The sequence below is a fragment of the Coenobita brevimanus genome, chromosome 77 (assembly GCF_032717465.1).
Source record: "Coenobita brevimanus isolate Jiangsu-jjx chromosome 77, ASM3271746v2, whole genome shotgun sequence".
Lineage (NCBI taxonomy): Eukaryota > Metazoa > Arthropoda > Malacostraca > Decapoda > Coenobitidae > Coenobita > Coenobita brevimanus.
In genome coordinates, this window is record NC_137030.1 from 1,376,775 (window position 1) to 1,398,788 (window position 22,014).

Consider the following 22,014-nt stretch of genomic DNA (forward strand, 5'->3'; position numbering starts at 1 on the left):
CACATTGCAGGGTCATACATATTGAGTGTATGGTCTTCATCGTTAACTTCTTATTCCCAAAAGCGATGTGTCCTCATTACGTGACTCTCAACACTTCCACCCAGTTAGATTAAAATAAGATAAAAATGTTTCGGGTCATGTCAGCCGGAACTATTCTAACAATTGCAGTTACTGTGTGGTTCCGACCGTGAAATAACACAAGCAGCATTGTCTGAGTTTAATTAAATTTGGAGGGAGGGTGGAGGTGAAGCCTCTGACAAATCTTTTTTTTTTACAGCGATAGGTTATGCAGTATATCAAGGCCACGGGGTAACCTAATGTCTTGGAGCCCAGTAGGTTAAAGGTGAAAGTCACAGTGCAGGATCCTAACTTTGTCACGAAAGGAATGAAGATTGTGCCTTCCTCTTACAAACATACATAAATACGTACATACATACACACATACATACTTTAGCAAGAGATATTAAGGGCCCATACATACCTACGTACACACAGATATCAGGTGCTCTACATTAATACATACAACATACATAAGCAAGAGATACCAGTTGCATATACATACATAAACAGCTAAGAGATACACTGCTCATCCATGCATGTATACAGAAATACATACACAAGAGATACCAAGCAGTCAACAAACACCAAGTGCTTGTATTTTCCTCCTTTAATCAGCTCAGAAGGTTTTTTGCTGACTTCACACTGGGAACACAACCACATGAGACAACCACTTCACAGCGAGGACCTCGAAAGATATTTATTTACCGTGTTTATTTAGTTACTTGTATGTTTTATTAATTTATTTTGCTGCCGCACCTCTGAGCATTTATTATTACGTTTAGGAGACCTTCTGATTGATTTGTTCGTTTACTAGTAGCAGCAGTAGTAGTGGCAGCAGCACCAGCAGTAGTAGTTGTTGCTACTGCTGTTGCTTTTGTTGTTGTTATTATTGCCCATTGGAGTGGGCAGACTTGGGCTGTCTGGACGTTGCTACCCCTCACCCTGCCCTGGGGTGGAAAAGGAGGTCTGGATGATGATGATTGTTGTTGTTGTTGCAGCCCCCATGTCATCTGAAATGTGAACCCAGTATGATGGTGGCTGAATTCCTTTTCCAGTAATCCGCTGTCCTCCCTGGGAATGGGAGGGAGTGGAGGGACGTTTGTACAGTCGCCCTAGGAAGTGATGACAGGGTTTCAGATTGCAATGGTCACCCTGTACTGTAGGCTATGTGCATTATCGCTGATCAAAAACTTGTGGATACCGGTACTCTGCCATCATTTCCTGGGGCGACTCGCGTATCAGGCCAGCAGGACTACCTGTATATATCGGTGTCACCACGTGAAGGCTTTCCTCTCCAGCACCGTAACAGCAGTGAATGGGGTAAACAGAACAGCCATTTCCGTCAAATCATAACAATTTAAGAAGATTTAGGCGTGATTTTATTTTTACGTGTATGCCAAAATTATAATAATATTCACACAAACGACGGATTTATTATATGTATCATAGCTTTTTTTTTTTTTTTTTTTTTTTTTTTTTTTTTTTGGTATATAACCGTGAGGAGGAATCAGATATCTATGTCTGAAATTTTTTTGGTTTTTATTATCCTTGGGGATCCAATTTCTTTCCCCTGTAATTTGACACTGGCACTAGAGTTGTTCCGAGCGTGGGAGGGTTAAGGGTAGAAACACTGAGGCTCCCATGACTCAGTGTAAGGAAATTGTCTGGCAGTAGCTGGAGTAGAAGGCTAGAGTTGTTCCGCCCGTGTGAGGGGATAATTGAAGCTTAGAAACAGGTGTAATAAAAAATACACTGACTGGTTTATTAAGATTTGTATGCGTCTGACAATAGGCACCCGGTAGATAGATAGATAGAAATTTAGATAAATAGACAGACAGACGGACATATAGATTGATGGTTAGAAAGCCAGCCAGCCAGCCAGATAGATACAGTAGACAGGTAGATAGATAAAGTACAGAGGCGCTAAATATACTCTTTTCACCTTAACCTGGTCTAGATATTCGTCCTCGTTGGCTATTTCCCTTTGCTCAGTGCCAAAATAAGACAAAACAGAGGCTCCACATCAGTCCCATGGCGCTTCTTCGTGACTAGCGCCATATTCTGGTGTTACTCCATGGCTACAACTCAGCATTCAATATGGAGAGATGGCAATTTTAGGCCAAGTTAAAGTGAAAAGAGCATAGTTTTGAACACTGAACGTAGTCAAAGCTCTAATTTTTGTCGGTCAAGGAAGCTCCCTAACATCTCCGCCTTTGCGATTTATTTTTTTTTAATTTATCTTTTTTTTTAATGCAAGGAAGAAGGAATTAAAGGCCAGGAGCCCGCAAACCCTACTGCGTGATATAATTTTTTCACCTTGTCAGGAGTATGCGATGATAGAATAATTAAAGCACCACAAAAGAGGATGGTGACGTGTAATAAGCAAAATAAATCGCTAAGGAAGAGGTGTTAGGGAGCTTCCATAACCGACGAGACTGCGGGCCCAGGTTCTATATACTGTATAATAAACTTTCTTGAGCTTGTGTTATGGGTAAAAATTGTTTGTTTTGAATTGGTTATATTTGTTTATTTTTACATATATAACTATCACATCCTTCACGTTAACGCTAGAATGAATTGGAAAGTGTTTGTTGGTATTCATAGTGTGTGTGTGTGTGTGTGTGTGTGTGTGTGTGTGTGTGTGTGTGTGTGTGTGTGTGTTTTATGGGCAGAAGGACTAAAGTTTGGTCAGGCAGGGTTTGTGTGTGTGTGTGTGTGTGTGTGTGTGTGTGTGTGTGTGTGTGTGTGTGTGTGTGTGTTTTATGGACAGAAGGACTAAAGTTTGGTCAGGCAGGACTTGTGTATGTGTGTGTGTGTGTGTGTGTGTGTGTGTGTGTGTGTGTGTGTGTGTGTGTTTTATGGACAGAAGGACTAAGGTTTGGTTAGGCAGGGTTTGTGTGTGTGTGTGTGTGTGTGTGTGTGTTTACCCTGAATTCTGTGTACGTTTATAGTTTTCCCTTCACGCACACAGCTACCAAAGTCATCAAACTAAAATTAACATCATTGTATCTGATATTCCACATTTTCTTGACACCAAGTTGTTAAAAAAAAAAAATCCTTGTTTAGCCATACATTTATCTTCTCCAGACACGTAGAAGATGAAGAGCAGTATTCTAGGTGACATAAGAGCCTTCGAAACACCTCTTAATAAGCGATTCAGTTTGCACATTACAGCTTACGTTCCTAGTATGCTCTGTCGTTTTAGTATCAACATTGTATGCATCACTAATATACAGGAGGATCTATCTGTCTATCTATCTGTTTATCTGTCTGTCTGTCTGTCTATTGTCAGACGCCTTAATCCGCAAGGGGTGGTCACAAACAAATCCCTCCCGTGTCTTCCTGTCCCCCGCCATTTCACTGTTCTTCCCCCAGCTCATACACACAGTTTCATATACCTCTCCACTCCATCCCTCCATCTCGTCCTCGGCCTCCCCCTCCCTCTCCCCTCCTCCACTTCACTCACATACACTCTCCTCGTTAGTCTCTTGTTCTCCGTCCATATACCGGTAAGAGGATAGTGGAGTACAATGTTAAGAATAGATCGTTTAGGAAGACATGTTACGAAATATCTAGAGCGACTTAGATCACGACTGTTCCATATGAAATCTTTGAAGAAACGTCAGAGAGTGCATACCCCTTCACAGCGATGACGAATTTTTGGAGAGGGACGCCTTCATGTGGTGGCACTGATATGGCGAGGTGGCTCAGCTGCCTGGGTTTACAGACGTGCCTCAGCTACTTCCTTTTCCTCTCAAAAAAGGAGGATAATGTACTGCAGGATGAGAACGACTTCATCCTGCGGTCCACCAAGATAGCGTTTCAGATGAGGCTGGGATTGGAACTACTATCAACCCACGAGTTCCCCTCTAGGCTGAGAAAAACCGTCTTGAGATGGTTGGAATAAAGGAAGAGGATATTGATACATAACAGGCAAAGTAAATCACCAAGGACAATGTGTTAGGAGATCCCCAAAGTCACATTGAATAAAACCCCTACACTGTTTTTACCTTGGCCAAGATTTTCACCCTTTCTTTGCGCCCTAGGTACCTCAGTGACAGAATTAGCACTACTCTACGCCTCTGTATCCTTTGCACAGCACTTCTTCGTGACTAGCAGCATAGAGTCGTGTTAACCTTTTGCTACAGCTCAGTATTGAAGATGGAGAGATGACAATTTTACGCCAAGTTAGAGTGACAAAAGTACCGGTAACTATTTTGTGGCGGCCCAAGTTTCAGTGAGTTAGGGACAATTTCAGACTGAACATCATGAAATAATTGGATGTGTTAGAAACCCAGTCTGTGTTTCAGGGGGTTAGGGACAGTTAGAAGTTCATTATCCTGAAGTCATTTATTTTGTGTTAGTGTAGATCTGTATTTCAGGGGAACTTCAGGAGAGCAGAAAGTAGACATTACGGTAATTTGTCATGAAGTTAGTGTAGGTCTAACTTTCAGGGAGTTAGGGACTGTTAGAAGGGTCGATATTATAAAGTAATTTTAGGTAAGTGTCTCAGGAGGTTAGAGACAGAGGGTCGATGTCATGAAGTCATTTATTTTGTGTCAGTGTAGGTCAAAATTTCAGGTTAGGGACTGTTAGAAGATTATTTTGTGTCAGTATGGGTCTAAGTTTCAGGAGATTAGAGACGCTTAGAAGATTGGCATTAAACAGTGAATCGATGTGTTTGCAATTCTCTCTAGCAGAAAGGGCAACATCATGAAGTAAATTTAATACATCAGAAACTCAGTCTAGGGCTCCGTGGGGTATGGACATGCTGAAGGGTCGACGCATTGAATGATGTTTGGGTTCAAGAGCTCATTACCAGGACACTCCATCTGGGTAGCAAGACCCCCTATGCTGTTAGTGGAGCAGTAGAAGTACCGACTACTGCACATATTAGTACATGCAGGGAAGTAGCCATATTCTGTACAGATCATGGAGTTGACACAGCCACCTCCTGGGGGTGTTGTGGTGCCGCCGGGTGATGATCCCTGGCACAGCTGAGGGCAGGACGAATACGTTGAGCACTCCTGATGGTAGGGATCGAAATACTTTCCAGTTTCACAGGAATATAGGTCTGCATCATCCGGGAAGGACTCATCAACGTTGCAGTAGTAGTACTGGGTGCAGTCATACGGGTTGGCTATCTTGGTGTCTTTTTCAATGCAGAACACTAAGCACCGGTCACAACACTTCTCTTCATATTCCTGACATTCAGTTCCATCCCAGTACAAGTTGGGTGACACACATGCTTCCTCCACCACGGGGCCTGTAGGATCGCAGAAGTTGAATTTTGTGCAGTCCTTCCGGTGTGCTGAGAGAACTCCACCAAGGCATTCATACTGGCAGTCCGGGACGCAGTGAGGAAAATCTGAAGAACATTCGGTGCCTTCTAGACAGCCCTCTGTATCCTGATTAAACACCTCGCCTTCGTTACACTCAAAGGGCACAGTGTTGGGCATCCCATTCTTGCACTGGTAGTAGCGTGTGCAGGATGTGGGGTCCCACGTGTAGCCTTCGTCGGGAACGTCGGTGCAGTCTGGTGCGCAGCTGCCCTCATAAGTGTACCCCAGTGCACCGCCCATCAGTCCCACCTGCAACGGTACATAGATCACTGCAACATTGCATACAAGGTGGTTCCTATACGTGGTGGTCCATTACAATGTTCCTCTTTCACTCTGCTGGGCAATTTTTTCCCGCGTTGTGGGGAGCTGAGTATGTATGAATGACCCACACCCACTGCCACACCCACTGCCACACCAACACCCACACCCACTGCCACTGCCTCACTACCACTGCCACTCCCACACCCATTGCCACTGCCTCACTTACTACTACTGCCACTCCCACACCCACTGCTATGCCCACACCTACTGCCACACCCACACCTACTGCCACACCCACATCTAGGCTACTGCCACACCCACACCCACCCTCACACCCACACCCAGTGCATCATGTTACACAGCGTAGTCCATAAATAACGCAACCCAGTTCTTGAATCCTGCCACACCCCCCACCAACACCCCTTGCAAGAATCATATACATAGATCATTCCTTCCGGGGGTATGTGGAGCCGGCCATGGCGTTCCTGTAAACTGAGTGGATGCAAGTGCGGCGTCCATCCAAGAAACAAACCTTTACATTTTTCGCCGCAGAGATGCATTTAAGTAGAGCCTCTGTCTCCACATTGTTTCTGCACAACACTGTATATCTGTCTATCTGTATCTGTTTGCCTCTCTCTCTCTCTCTCTCTCTCTCTAACTTTCAGTTTATATGTCCATATCAGTCTACCTATATACCTGTCTGTCTGTCTGTTTGTTTCATCTGTCTTTCTATCTGTCACTCTATCCATCTATATCTATCAATCCTTAGCTATCTCTATCAGTCTGTCTACGTGTATATCAGTCTATCTAGCGTATATGTCTGTTTATAAGTACGCCTTAATCCCGTAAAGGGTGGCCACTGACAAATCGCCTCCATGCCATCCTGCCCCACCATTAGGCTGCCCCTTCTTCAGCCCATACCTCAAGGGGTTACAAAAGAAATTAATATACTTACCAACAACGGCAGTAAACGGAGAGAGAAAGACTTCATGGTGGTAGCTAGCAATTGTGGTAGTTGGTGTGGTACTGGTTGTTGCTAATAGTTGTGGTAGTGACGGTGAGAGTTGTGTTAGTGAATGTGGTTGCTTATAGTTGTAGCTGTGGTAGGTATATGTGTAGCTGATTGTGGTAGTTGTAGTGGTTGTAGCCTATATGTGCTGTTGTGGGTTACTGGTTCTGGTTGTGAGATGGCAGTATGGTAGTGGTAGTAGTAGTGCTTGGTGGTAGTGGTGACTACGTTTGAGGTGGTGAGATAACAGACAAGGTATTATATAGTCTACTTTCAGGCAACCCTCCCTCCTCCTCCTGTGTGTGTGTGTGTGTGTGTGTGTGTGTGTGTGTGTGTGTGTGTGTGTGTGTGTGTGTGTGTGTGTGTGTGTGTGTGTGTGTGTGTGTGTGTGTGTGTGTGTCCAACTCTGGGCATCGTCTACACCCTCGGTTCCCTAGTTCCAGCAGTCCTTAAAACAGATGGCCCTACACTACTTCACGCATCACCACTTAGGCACAAATACGTACCGTCTATACTGAATACACGTTCAGGCTGCCTCATTCAAGGTGTGTGTGTGTACGTTTCTACCTTCTAACCTTCAAATGGACGAAAATTTTTACCATGTTAGAATGAACAGACCACAGCAACAATTATCTTAAGCTGATTGAAGACGTGTTATCTCAAAAGGAGCTTTGTGAATCGCAACATCTGCTTTGTCCTGTTTTGCCAATGGTGTCTGCTGCATTTTTTAACTCCAGACGATTTTATTCAGCTAAAGGAAGACGGTTAGCATGGGAGGGGTTAGAAACAGTCTCTTTTATCTTGCTGCTTCAGGGGATTTAATTCAACTTGTAGCCACACAGTGTCTGATCGCTTTCTTTCCTACCTCCAGACGATTTTATTCAGCTAAAGGAAGACGGTTAGCATGGGAGGGGTTAGAAACAGTCTCTTTTATCTTGCTGCTTCAGGGGATTTCATTCAACTTGTAGCCACACAGTGTTTGATCGCTTTCTTTCCTACCATCAGACGATTTTATTCAGCTTGAGGAAGACGGTTAGTAGGCTAGAGGAGGGGTTAGAAACAGTCTCTTTTATCTTGCTGCTTCAGGGGATTTCATTCAACTCGTACATAGTGTCTGGTTGCATTCTTCCTATTCCCAGACGGTTTTATTCAGCTAAAGGAAGACGGTTAGCAGTGGAGGGGCTAGAAATGGAGAGAAAGGGGGGGGGATGTAAAAATCCTTTGCCGAGAGAGAGAGAGAGAGAGAGAGAGAGAGAGAGAGCCTTATCATCAATAAATTTTAAAGTCACACTGGATTTCCCCTTGCTATTCTCTTCGGTGCATCTGATAATATGATAAACTCTTTGGGTAATTGCGTCTTACTGAGCTGGGTGTATGGGAGTATGTGGTGGTAGAGTGGTTAGGATGCCCCGGTGGGAGTGATGCCCAGGGACAGAGAGTAATGATGAGATCGAGTTTTTCATCATCATCATCATCATCATCATTTACAGCTTTCATCATGTTCCATTTTCACCCTTTTTCACCTTCGTCATCATCATCATCATTCATATTGTTAATTTTTATCATCATTTTCATTCTCTCGTCTGTTTTACATTTTTCTGTCATCATCATCATCATCATCATCATCATCATCATCATCATCATCATCATCATCTTCCCATCTGTTTACCACGCAACACGGGGACAGGTTCCTTGGCCATCACTCCTTCACACACACACACACACACACACACACACACACACACACACACACACACACACACACACACACACACACACACACCACTTCAGCCATATTACTTTCATCCACGGCATTTCAGCAGAGGGGATGTTTGTAGTTTTGTGGACGTCATTAATTAGTATTTTCTTTGGAGTGTGTGTGTGTGTGTGTGTGTGTGTGTGTGTGTGTGTGTGTGTGTGTGTGTGTGTGTGTGTGTGTGTGTGTTTTCACCACTGCCCTACGACTCTATAAATTTGTCAATGAAGGCCAAGTAGGAAGGGTACATGAAAGCAAAAAGGTACAATGACACATACATGGTGCAAAATGGTACAGTGACACTTAGGCTACATGGTGCAAAAAGGTACAGTGACACTTAGGCTACATGGTGCAAAAAGGTACAGTGACACTTACATGGTGCAAAAAGGTACAATGACACATACATGGTGCAGAAAGGTACGGTACAGTGACACATACATGGTGCAAAAAGGTACAGTGACACATACATGGTGCAAAAAGGTACAATGACACATACATGGTGCAAAAAGGTACAGTGACACATACATGGTGCAGAAAGGTACGGTACAATGACATACATGGTGCAAAAAGGTACAGTGACACTTTCATGGTGCAAAAAGGTACAATGGCACATACATGGTGCAAAAAGGTACGATACAGTGACACATACATGGTGCAGAAAGGTACGGTACAGTGACACATGGGTAAAAGTTTTTCATCCTAAGAAGTTACAAGTATGGTACAGAAAGTAACCGTGACACCGCTAAGAGAGAGAGAGAGAGAGAGAGAGGGTGGGGAGGGGGAGAAGTTGATGATGATGAAGGGGTAGTGGAGGAGAAAGAGAGAGGGAGAGAGAGGAGGGGAAGTAAAAGGGGAGGAGGAGGAGGAGAGAATGGAGGTGAAGAGAAGGGAGGGAGAGATAAAGAATAGCTAGTATATAGTTCACCACTCCCCCAACCACCTCACTACTACTACCACTACCGCCAGTCTACCATCATCTCTACTCACTACCACAACTACCATCCCAACCATACTTCAGACACACCTACAGTATATACCTGACACCATCACCACTACTCTTACCACCACTACTACAACTCTTACAACTACCCCGGAACCACCACTGCTCACAAGCACAGCTACAACCACGATCATGGCCTCTTTCTCCCTGCATTTACTGACGTTCCTTGTAAGTCCAGTTCCTCTAGTGCTGTGAAGTATTTATTTTATTCATATTTGCTGTAGTAGTAGTATTAGTAATAGTAGTAGTAGTAGAAATAATAATAATAATAGTAATAGTAGTCGTCGTCGTCGTAGTAGTAGTAATAGTAGTAGAAGCAGTGGGGGTGCTGGTGGTGATGGTGAAAGTATTGGTGGTGGTTGATGGTGGTAGTAATAGTAGTAGTAGTAGATCCCACGAATCCCTCATTACCACTACTGGAAAGGGGGGGAGGGATATCTCAACATAAAGGTCAAAATCGCATGAAACACACAAAAATAAAAGCTTGGAGAGAACCCATATTCAATACATGGCAAGTGAGGGTGAATATTTAAATCTCCCGCCGAGACCTGATACCTACATAATAATAAAGTAATTGTGTGTATGAGGGGTTGTAGTGAGATGCAGGGGGTGTTGGGGGGTGTAGCATGACAATATTTGGGCTGCGTTATTTGTGGACTACCTTGTATGCGATATAGTGGGCGTGGGTGTGGCAGTGGGTGGGGGTGTGGTGTGGGTATGGCAGTGGGTGTGGGTATGGCAGTGGGTGTGGGTATGGCAGTGGGTTTGGGTGTGGCAGTGAGTGTGGGTGTGGCAATGGGTGTGGGTATGGCAATGGGTGTGGGTATGGCAATGGGTGTGGGTATGGCAATGGGTATGGGTATGGCAGTGGGTGTGGGTATGGCAGTGGGTATGGGTGTGGTGTGGGTATGCAGTGGGTGTGGTTATGGCAGTGGGTGTGGGTGTGGGTGTGGCAGTGGGTGTGGGTATGGCAGTGGGAGTGGATTCGGCAGTGGGTGTGGGGATGGCAGTGGGTGTGGCAATGGGTGTGGGTGTGGGTGTGGCAGTGGGTGTGGACGTGTGTGTGGCAGTGGGTGTGGGCGTGGGTGTAGGTGTGGGTGTGGGCGTGGCAGTGGGTGTGGGCGTGTGTGGCAGTGGGTGTGGGCGTGGGTGTGGGTGTGGGTGCGGCAGTGGGTGTGGGTCATTCATACATACTCAGCTCCCCACAACTCGGGAAAAAATTGCCCAGCAGAGTGAAAGAGGAACATTGTAATGGACCACCACGTATAGGAACCACCTTGTATGCAATGTTGCAGTGATCTATGTACCGTTGCAGGTGGGACTGATGGGCGGTGCACTGGGGTACACTTATGAGGGCAGCTGCGCACCAGACTGCACCGACGTTTCCGACGGATACTACACGTGGGACCCCAAATCCTGCAGACGATACTACATCTGCTGGGACGGGGTGGCCAACGCTGTGCCCCTTGAGTGTCCAGAAGGCGAGGTGTTTGAAGACGTTATACAGGGCTGTCAAGCAGGCTCCAACTGTTCTTCAGATTTTCCTCACTGCGTCCCGGAGTGCCAGTATGAATGTGCTGGTGAAGATTTGTCAGCACACCGGGGGGAATGCATAAAATACATCTTCTGCAGTCCTTCAGGCACCGTGGTGGAGGAAACATGTACGTCACCCAACCCGTACTGGGATGGAACTAAGTGTCAGGAAGATAAGAGTAAGTGTTGTGACCCGTGCTTAGTGTTCTGCATTGAAAAAGACACCAAGATAGCCAACCCGTATGACTGCACCCAGTACTACCACTGCAACGATGATGAGTACTTCCCGGGCGATGAAGAGCTGTTTTCCTGTCCCACTGGACAGTATTTCGACCCCTATGAGCAGGAGTGCTCAACGGATTCGTCCTGCCCTCAGCTGTGTTAAGGCTCACGGTTCAGTTCAGACTGGCTTTTAAGACCGTAACATGTCTTCCCTTGCGAATTATTCTAAATTTTACACCTTAATACGTCTTCCTTAAGCACAATGTTGTATCCAGGTATGACTGTATTTTTCACCGTAGTGTAACCAGGTGTGATGACTTTTTAACCGTAATATTGTACTCAGGTGTGATGACTGTATTTTTAAACGTACCGTAATATATACCCAGCTTCTATCATTGTATATTTAACTCTCACTTATTATAACAACTGTCTCCTAATATATATATATATATATATATATATATATATATATATATATATATATATATATATATATATATATATATATATATATATATATATTCTTTGAGGGAACAATCTTGCTGGCTCCTGGCCTTTGGTTTCTTCTTCCTGGCAATAAAAAAATAAAAAATAAAAGGTTTCTTGTAGCCCTGCTAGGATGGTAACCAAACAGATGAATACCTGGTGGTGTAGTGGGTCAGGCAGTGCAAGTGTATGTAGTTCTGGATGCCTGGTGGTGTAGTGGGTCAGGCAGTGCAAGTGTATGTAGTTCTGGATGCCTGGTGGTGTAGTGGGTCAGGCAGTGCAAGTGTATGTAGTTCTGGATGCCTGGTGGTGTAGTGGGTCAGGCAGTGCAAGTGTATGTAGTTCTGGATGCCTGGTGGTGTAGTGGGTCAGGCAGTGCAAGTGTATGTAGTTCTGGATGCCTGGTGGTGTAGTGGGTCAGGCAGTGCAAGTGTATGTAGTTCTGGATGCCTGGTGGTGTAGTGGGTCAGGCAGTGCAAGTGTATGTAGTTCTGGATGCCTGGTGGTGTAGTGGGTCAGGCAGTGCAAGTGTATGTAGTTCTGGATGCCTGGTGGTGTAGTGGGTCAGGCAGTGCAAGTGTATGTAGTTCTGGATGCCTGGTGGTGTAGTGGGTCAGGCACTGCAAGCGGATGTAGTCCCTAAGGCATTGCATCTTAGGGGTGGTTGGGGCTCACTGTTCAGATAATGCCGCTCAGGGAAGAGGAACTGGTTACTCACGCCTTAAATATCTGAACTATATATTCTACCACTGCAGAGGATAGAGAGTGAGAGATTAACAACGAGAGTAGGCTATATGTGAATGAGGTGGAGGGGGGAGAGGGAGGGGGAGGCGGAGGATTAGATGAAGGGTTGGAGTAGAGAGATAAGTGAGAGATTTAGGTGTCGGTTGGGGGAAGGGCAGCGAAATGGCAGAGGGGGAAGAGGAGGGGGAGACCGAGGATGAGATGGGGGGATGCAGTGGAGAGGCATATGAGAATTGCGGTGAGGCAGCCATTGGTCCGATGTCAAATAGATAGATAGGTAGGTAGATAGAGAGGGATAAGTAGTCAGAGAGATAGACAGATAGACAGCCAGATAGGTAGAATGATAGGTAGATAGGTAGACAGGCAGCCAGATAAACAGAGATGATAGATAGATAGATATAAATAAATAGATACATGGATAGACAGACAGGTAAATAGATAGATAGATAGATAAATGGACAGATAGACTGCTTGTAAATAATAAAACATTTTGATATATTGTCACAGTTTCTCTGAGATAGATAAACAGATGGATAGGCAGATAGATACATAGATAGACGGGTAGAATGATCGTAAATTATAAAACCAATTTAGATTTGGTATCACAGTTTTTTCAGTAATTAATAAAACCAAACCCATCAAACGTTTCAGATTCGGTTGCAAACACCAGTACAAACACACCCACATAAAAGCAAGTAGACAATTATACCATGCCATGTGCAGAGGATGGAGAGTGAGAGACTAACAACGAGAGTAGGCTATATGTGAATGAGGTGGAGGGGGGAGAGGGAGGGGGAGGCCGAGGATTAGATGAAGGGATGGAGTAGAGAGATAAGTGAGAGATTTAGGTGTCCGTTGGGGGAAGGGCAGGGAAATGGCAGAGGGGGAGGGGGAGGGAGACCGAGGATGAGATGGGGGGATGCAGTGGAGAGGCATATGAGAATTGCGGTGTGGACAGCGAAACGGCAGGGGACAGGGCGACATGGAGGCGATTTGTCTGCGGCCACCCCTTACTGGATTAAGGCGTCTGACTATAGATACATAGATGTTCAGATAAATAGATAAACAAACAGATAGATAGATAGTTCTGTAAGGCTCGTCCACACCAAAGGCATGCTGGTGCGGCCGCGAGTTGTGGATGACGGTAACGCATAGAAGTGACCCTAGTGTTGTTTTGTTATGACACTTAAGCATAATGTTTCGTCTTTGTCAGCTTCCCTCAGTGGCCTTGCTAATGGTGGGCGGAGAGAGAGTGGAAGCAGAGAAGATCAGGGATTATGGGCGATGTATGGAATCTTCCTGTGTGGTTGGATTAAAGAGTGAGGGTGGGGTGGGTGGAGTACGTGAGGATGGGGTGGGTGGGAAGAGAGGGTGGGTGTGGTGAAGGTCAGGTGAGGGTGGAGTGGGTTGAGTAGGTGATGGTTGGGTGTGGGTGGAGTAGGTGATGGTTGGGTGTGGGTGGAGTGGGTGAGGGTTGGGTGTGGGTGGAGTGGGTTGAGTAGGTGATGGTTGGGTGTGGGTGGAGTGGGTTGAGTTGGTGATGGTTGGGTGTGGGTGGAGTGGGTTGAGTAGGTGATGGTTGGGTGTGGGTGGAGTGGGTGAGGGTTGGGTGAGGGTGGAGTGGGTTGAGTAGGTGATGGTTGGGTGTGGGTTGAGTAGGTGATGGTTGGGTGTGGGTGGAGTGGGTTGAGTAGGTGATGGTTGGGTGTGGGTGGAGTGGGTTGAGTAGGTGATGGTTGGGTGTGGGTGGAGTGTGTTGAGTTGGTGATGGTTGGGTGTGGGTGGAGTGGGTGAGGGTTGGGTGAGGGTGGAGTGGGTTGAGTAGGTGATGGTTGGGTGTGGGTGGAGTAGGTGATGGTTGGGTGTGGGTGGAGTGGGTTGAGTAGGTGATGGTTGGGTGTGGGTGGAGTGGGTTGAGTAGGTGATGGTTGGGTGTGGGTGGAGTGGGTTGAGTAGGTGATGGTTGGGTGTGGGTGGAGTGGGTTGAGTAGGTGATGGTTGGGTGTGGGTGGAGTGGGTTGAGTAGGTGATGGTTGGGTGTGGGTGGAGTGGGTTGAGTTGGTGATGGTTGGGTGTGGGTGGAGTGGGTGAGGGTGGAGTAGGTGATGGTTGGGTGTGGGTGGAGTGGGTTGAGTAGGTGATGGTTGGGTGTGGGTGGAGTGGGTTGAGTAGGTGATGGTTGGGTGTGGGTGGAGTGGGTTGAGTAGGTGATGGTTGGGTGTGGGTGGAGTGTGTTGAGTTGGTGATGGTTGGGTGTGGGTGGAGTGGGTGAGGGTTGGGTGAGGGTGGAGTGGGTTGAGTAGGTGATGGTTGGGTGTGGGTGGAGTAGGTGATGGTTGGGTGTGGGTGGAGTGGGTTGAGTAGGTGATGGTTGGGTGTGGGTGGAGTGGGTTGAGTAGGTGATGGTTGGGTGTGGGTGGAGTGGGTTGAGTAGGTGATGGTTGGGTGTGGGTGGAGTGGGTTGAGTAGGTGATGGTTGGGTGTGGGTGGAGTGGGTTGAGTAGGTGATGGTTGGGTGTGGGTGGAGTGGGTTGAGTTGGTGATGGTTGGGTGTGGGTGGAGTGGGTGAGGGTGGAGTAGGTGATGGTTGGGTGTGGGTGGAGTGGGTTGAGTAGGTGATGGTTGGGTGTGGGTGGAGTGGGTTGAGTAGGTGATGGTTGGGTGTGGGTGGAGTGGGTTGAGTTGGTGATGGTTGGGTGAGGGTGGAGTAGGTGAGGGTTGGGTGAGGGTGGAGTGGGTGGAGTAGGTGAGGGTCAGGGTGGAGTGAGTGGAGTAGGTGAGGGTGAGGGTGGAGTGGTTGGAGTAGGTTAGGGTTGGGTGAGGGTGAGGATGGAGAGGGTGATAAGGGAGAATGGGTGGAGTAGGTGAGGGTGAAGTGGGTGGGAAGGGAGGGTCGGTGGAGAGGCTGAGGGTGGAAAAAAAGAGAAAAACACTGAGGTGAGAATGAAAATTGAGACAGGCAGAACGATAGGAGACATGATCCATTCCTTTTCCTTCTCGCTGGTAATATTTCTCTCATTCAGGCTATCACAGTGAAGGATGAGTCTCCCTGCCTACCTCCCAGCTGCCTTAGTCTTCCCTGTTTCCAAAGCCTTCCACTCTTACTAAGATCACTGACTTCAGACGCTACAGATTAAGGATTTTACGTAGGCAGGGTTGCAGTACAGAAGCACAGTTTTTAACCTCTTCCTTTCCGTGACATCTTAATCAAATTGGAATTCTTGGCATTGGTATTTTATTGTTTTCTTACCTGTCGGGATTCATTCAGCTTTCATCAGTTTTATTTCATTTTATTTTTTTCTTACCTGTGGGGATTTATTCAGCTTTCGTCATCGGATTTACTATTATTTTATCTTACCTATGGGGATTTATTCAGCTTTCGCCGTCATTTTTTTTTTTTACCTGTGGGGATTTATTCAGCTTTCATCAGTTTTATTTTCTATATTTCATACCTATGGGGGATACAGCTTTCATCATCAGTTTTTTTTTCTTTATTACCTATGGGGGTCAGATATCGCCTTTATCATCAGTTTTATTGTTTTTTCTTACCTGTGGGGATTTATTCAGCTTTCAACATCTTCTTTCCTGTCACTACTTAATGCTTTTCTTTCCGTTACAGGTGGGTTTACATTTAGTGATAAGCCAAATGGTTTCCTGTAAGCCAAGAAACCATTTACAACGCTGGGTGGTAACCATATAACCAAACCATACGTGCTTCCTACGTGTCAAGTGGGTTGGCGGAGGGTTAGTGCCCCTCCCTGTAAAACAAATAACTCAGAGTCAAATGGCCACCCCATTCGGGATTATGGCGTCTGGCAATAGATAAATAGATAGACCATCAGTTTTATTTTCATACCTGTGTGGGTTAGATACAGCTTTCGTCATGCTCTCAAGCTCCATAAATTACCTAACAGCAGCAAAATATGGAAAATAAAATGATAAAAAGACTTCACTGCATTAGAGACAAAGACCAAGGCTTGTATTCCTGTCGGGAGGAGGCTGTGTAGCACCTCTTCCTTAACGATTAATTTTCCAAACTACCCAGTAATAGCCTACCCTCCTTTCTGCCTCATATCTTTTTAATAGAGACGTAGATTGCATGAATAACACTACAAGGATAGGGTAACGAAGCAGAATCGGAAATAAACCGGTAAGGAAGAGGTGTCAGTAAGCCTCGTAACCGCACCAGAATACCGTCCCGAGAGATGGAATGTTGTCAGTACAATTGGCTTCCCCTGAGCGCTGGAGCACAGGGTTGTACACATGATGCGGCCGTGGAACAGTGGCCAGCGCTGGAGTCAAAGTACTGCCCTGCAGGACAGTTAAGCGCCTCATCTTCTTCCGGATAGTACTTGTCTTGCTGGCAGAGGTAGAATTTAGTGCAGTCGTAGGGATTTGCAATTTCCGTGAAGGCTGCCTCGCAGAACACCGTACAGGGGTCGCAGCATAAAGCCGGGTCCTCCTGGCATTCCTCCCCGTCGAAATACGTTTCCTCTGGACATGTGAGAGTCGGGGGTGGGGTCCCCATACCACACAAAAAGTATTGCGTGCAGTCAGTTGGGTCAGGAGCGAAGTAAGGTAAATCAGCTTCCTCCAGACACATGTAATTACACTTTGGTTCGCAGTACGCACATTGCAAATCGGGGCTGTCTTCCTCCAAACAGGCTTTTGTTGCATTGTCAAACTTGTAGCCTTCGTCACACTCAAACGGCACATCGCTGACACTACAATCTTCCAGACAAACATAGTAGCGACGGCAGTTCATAGGGTCGGCAGCGTGGTCACCTGGTGTACATTCTGGATCACACTCTGGGGAACATTGACCAGCTACACCCACTGCACTCACCACCTGCACAAAAAATATAATATGGTTAATACGATATACTTCATCACTATTATCGTCACCATCATCACCACCACTATCATCACCACAACCACCACCACCATTATCATCGTCATCATCATCATCATCAGACATTCTGGACCCACTAAAGCATCATTTTGAGGTCAGGTCATTTATTTTCGTCTGCTTAACCTCTGACCTTGTTTCTTACACACAAGGCACATCTACAAACCCTGCATCTAAGTACACTCAAGCAGGGATATGGAGGAGGGGGAGAGAATGTAATGTAAATTTGTGTGTGTGTGTGTGTGTGTGTGTGTGTGTGTGTGTGTGTGTGTTGAAGTGTATGTGTGTAAGTTTGTGTGTCTGCAATGAAGTGCATATGTGTGTGTGTGTGTGTGTGTGTATGTGTGTGTGCTTCAGTATTCCCTCACTATGACAACAGTAAGAATGTAGTAGAAAAACACCTTAAGACTGGACAGTGCCATAACGCTAACCAATAATTTCTGATAAACACGATAATGATACATATTTATTTATGATATTGCTGGTGACGGCCCTAGTAATTAAAGCGTTTGTGATCCTAATGCAGTTATCAATTATTTTAGTTATTGTTGCCTTTGTCGTTACTGAACGTTGTCGTTTAATGCAGATACATGTGTCAAAGCGCCTGAACCCCTTAGACCACAAGGCGATATTAATGGCTTTCTAGGTTGTAGTATATCTCTTAGCTCGCCAGTCACTGTAAGGTCATTTAAAGGCAGCACTACATCGAGTGAGTGGATGGTAGGCGCCCTTCTTACCACCTAGTACTGTAAATAGAAACGCACATATAATAAGGTAAATAAGTAGATGCCCAGATAAATAATGAAATAGTTTTCGTATTTACCAGCAAAAGCAAGAATCGATGAAAAGGAGACATTTTTGGCAAACAGGGGTAGTTCTGGTTGTTGGTAGATATAGGTACTTGTGGTTGTCTTGGTAGGTGTGGTAGATGTAGTAGTAATTATAGTCTTGATAACTGTGGTAGTGAAGACCAGTAGATTCCACCCAACAGGAGCTGTGACCCCGACCCCTCCCGTCAGAAACATGCCACTGGTAAAAACGCGACACTGCCTTATATAACCTTAGGTGGCTAGGACAGAAAATGGACTGGGAGAAAGTACAGTACGTGGGAAATATCAATGATCTTCGTATCGTTTTATTGTTTAGGGGGATGAAGTAGTGGTGATTCTCTCTCTCTCTCTCTCTCTCTCTCTCTCTCTCTCTCTCTCACTCAAAGTAAAACTTGATGTAGGCGCAAATACTGTACCTAGTTTACTGTTTGTTTGTTGTGTGTGTGTGTGTGTGTGTGTGTGTGTGTGTCCTTGGTGTACTGTATTGTCACGATCACACCTGATGATTCCCAAATGTGTGTGTGTGTGTGTGTGTGTGTGTGTGTGTGTGTGTGTGTGTGTGTGTGTGTGTGTTTTCACCACTGCCCTACGATTCTATAAATTTGTCGATGAAGGCCAAGTAGGAAGGGTACATGAAAGCAAAAAGGTACAATGACACATAGGCTACATGGTGCAAAAAGGTACAATGACACTTACATGGTGGAAAAACGTACAATGACACTTACATGGTGCAAAAAGGTACAATGACACTTAGGCTACATGGTGCAAAAATGTACAGTGACACTTTCATGGTGCAAAAACGTACAATGACACTTACATGGTGCAGAAAGGTACGGTACAGTGACACATACATGGTGCAAAAAGATACGGTACAGTGACACGCACATGGTGCAGAAAGGTTCGGTACAGTGACACATGGGTAAAAGTTTTTCATCCTAAGAACAGTTACAAGTATGGTACAGAAAGTAACCGTGACACCGCTATGAGAGAGAGAGGGGGGGGAGGGGGAGGGGGAGAAGTTGATGATGATGAAGGGGTAGTGGAGGAGAGAGAGAGAGAGGAGGGGAAGTAATAGGGGAGGAGGAGGAGGAGAGAATGGGGGTGAAGAGAAGGGAGGGAGAGATAAAAGAGTAGCTAGTATATAGTTCACCACTCCCCGACCACCTCACTACTACTACCACTACCGCCAGTCTACCATCATCTCTACTCACTGCCACAACTACCATCTCAACCATACTTCAAGCACACCTACAGTATATACCTGACACCATCACCACTACTCTTACCACCACTACTACAGCTCTTACAACTACCCCGGAACCACCACTGCTCACAAGCACAGCTACAACCACGATCATGGCCTCTTTCTCCCTGCATTTACTGATATTCCTTGTAAGTCCAGTTCCTCTAGTGCTGTGAAGTATTAATTGTATTCATGTTTGCTGTAGTAGTAGTATTAGTAATAGTAGTAGTAGTAGTAATAGTAGTAGTATTAGTAATAGTAGTAGTAGTAGTAGTAGAAATAATAATAATAATAATAATAGTAATAGTAGTCGTCGTCGTAGTAGTAGTAATAGTAATAGTAGTAGAAGCAGTGGGGGTGCTGGTGGTGATGGTGAAAGTATTGGTGGTGGTTGGTGGTGGTAGTAACAGTAGTAGTAGTAGTAGATTCCACGAATCCCTCATTACCACTACTGGAAGAGGGGGGGGGATATCTCAACATAAAGGTCAAAATCGCATGAAACAAAAATAAAAGCTTGAAGAGAACCCAACTTCAATACATAGCAAGTGAGGGTGGATATTTAAATCTCCCGCCGAGGGCTGATACCTACATAATAATAAAGTAATTCTGTGTATGAGGGGTTGCAGTGAGATGCAGGGGGTGTTGGGGGGTGTAGCATGACAATATTTGGGCTGCGTTATTTGTGGACTACCAGGTATGCGATATAGTGGGTGTGGGTGTGGGTATGGCAGCGGGTGTGGGTGTGGCAGTGGTGTGGGTCATTCATACATACTCAGCTCCCCACAACGCGGGAAAAAATTGCCCAGCTGAGTGAAAGAGGAACATTGTGTATAGACCACCACGTATAGGAACCACCTTGTATGCAATGTTGCAGTGATCTGTGTACCGTTGCAGGTGGGACTGATGGGCGGTGCACTGGGGTACACTTATGAGGGCAGCTGCGCACCAGACTGCACCGACGTTTCCAACGGATACAAGACGTGGGACCCTAAATCCTGCACACGATACTACATGTGCCAGGACGGGGTGGCCAGCGCTGTGCCATTAGAGTGTCCAGAAGGCGAGGTGTATAACAACCTTATACAGGGCTGTGACAAAGGCCCTGGCTGTTCTTCAGATTTTCCTCACTGCGTCCCGGACTGCCAGTATGAATGTGTTGGTGAACATTCGTCAGCACACCGGAGGGAATGCATAAAATACATCATCTGCAGTCCTTCAGGCACCGTGGTGGAGGAAACATGTACGTCACCCAACCCGTACTGGGATGGAACTAAGTGTCAGGAAGATAAGAGTAAGTGTTGTGACCCGTGCTTAGTGTTCTGCATTGAAAAAGACACCAAGATAGCCAACCCGTATGACTGCACCCAGTACTACCACTGCAACGATGATGAGTACTTCCCGGGCGATGAAGAGCTGTTTTCCTGTCCCACTGGACAGTATTTCGACCCCTATGAGCAGGAGTGCACAACGGATTCGTCCTGCCCTCAGCTGTGTTAAGGCTCACGGTTCAGTTCAAACTGGCTTTTAAGACCGTAACATGTCTTCCCTTGCGAATTATTCTAAATTTTACACATTAATACGTCTTCCTTAAGCACAATGTTGTATCCAGGTATGACTGTATTTTTCACCGTAGTGTAACCAGGTGTGATGACTTTTTAACTGTAAAATTGTACTCAGGTGTGATGACTGTATTTTTAAACATAATATATACCCTGCTTCTGTCACTGTATATTTAACTCTCACTTATTATAACAACTGTCTCCTAATATATATATATATATATATATATATATATATATATATATATATATATATATATATATATATATATATATATATATATATATTCTTTGAGGGAACAATCTTGCTGGCTCCTGGCCTTTGGTTTCTTCTTCCTGGCAATAAAAAAATAAAAAAATAAAAGGTTTCTTGTAGCCCTGCTAAGATGGTAACCAAACAGATGAATACCTGGTGGTGTAGTGGGTCAGGCAGTGCAAGTGTATGTAGTTCTGGATGCCTGGTGGTGTAGTGGGTCAGGCAGTGCAAGTGTATGTAGTTCTGGATGCCTGGTGGTGTAGTGGGTCAGGCAGTGCAAGTGTATGTAGTTCTGGATGCCTGGTGGTGTAGTGGGTCAGGCAGTGCAAGTGTATGTAGTTCTGGATGCCTGGTGGTGTAGTGGGTCAGGCAGTGCAAGTGTATGTAGTTCTGGATGCCTGGTGGTGTAGTGGGTCAGGCAGTGCAAGTGTATGTTGTCCTGGATGCCTGGTGGTGTAGTGGGTCAGGCAGTGCAAGTGTATGTAGTTCTGGATGCCTGGTGGTGTAGTGGGTCAGGCAGTGCAAGTGTATGTAGTTCTGGATGCCTGGTGGTGTAGTGGGTCAGGCAGTGCAAGTGTATGTAGTTCTGGATGCCTGGTGGTGTAGTGGGTCAGGCAGTGCAAGCGGATGTAGTCCCTAAGGCATTGCATCTTAGGGGTGGTTGGGGCTCACTGTTCAGATAATGCCGCTCAGGGAAGAGGAACTGGTTACTCACGCCTTAAATATCTGAACTATATATTCTACCACTGGACACTACGCTCCCGATGAGGCAGCCATTGGTCCGATGTCAAATAGATAGATAGG

At 45.7% G+C, this 22,014-nt stretch overlaps 2 protein-coding genes across 2 annotated transcripts; one reads left to right on the plus strand and one right to left on the minus strand.

The window, feature by feature from the left end:
- Positions 1 to 16,629: 16,629 nt before the first annotated feature.
- On the minus strand, positions 16,630 to 19,005 carry LOC145408407 (uncharacterized). Its single transcript, XM_080279135.1, has 2 exons — positions 18,970 to 19,005; positions 16,630 to 17,262 (listed from the first exon to the last, which is right to left on the minus strand). Exons 1-2 carry the CDS (start codon positions 19,003 to 19,005, stop codon positions 16,630 to 16,632), a joined length of 669 nt encoding a protein of 222 aa, XP_080135261.1.
- A 32-nt stretch (positions 19,006 to 19,037) lies between these two features.
- On the plus strand, positions 19,038 to 20,892 carry LOC145408408 (peritrophin-44-like). The gene is made up of 2 exons (XM_080279136.1): positions 19,038 to 19,055; positions 20,290 to 20,892. Exons 1-2 carry the CDS (start codon positions 19,038 to 19,040, stop codon positions 20,890 to 20,892), a joined length of 621 nt encoding a protein of 206 aa, XP_080135262.1.
- The last annotated feature ends 1,122 nt before the right edge of the window (positions 20,893 to 22,014 follow it).

What these genes read in the sequence shown, in the direction of transcription:
- LOC145408407 (XM_080279135.1), bottom strand. Translation starts at nt 19,005, where the DNA reads ATGTATGTGTCACTGTACCGTACCTTTCTGCACCAT. An exon ending in ACCGTACCTTTCTGCACCAT is followed by an intron (nt 17,263 to 18,969) that starts GTAAGTGTCATT and finishes TTTTTTGTGCAG; the next exon opens with GTGGTGAGTGCAGTGGGTGT.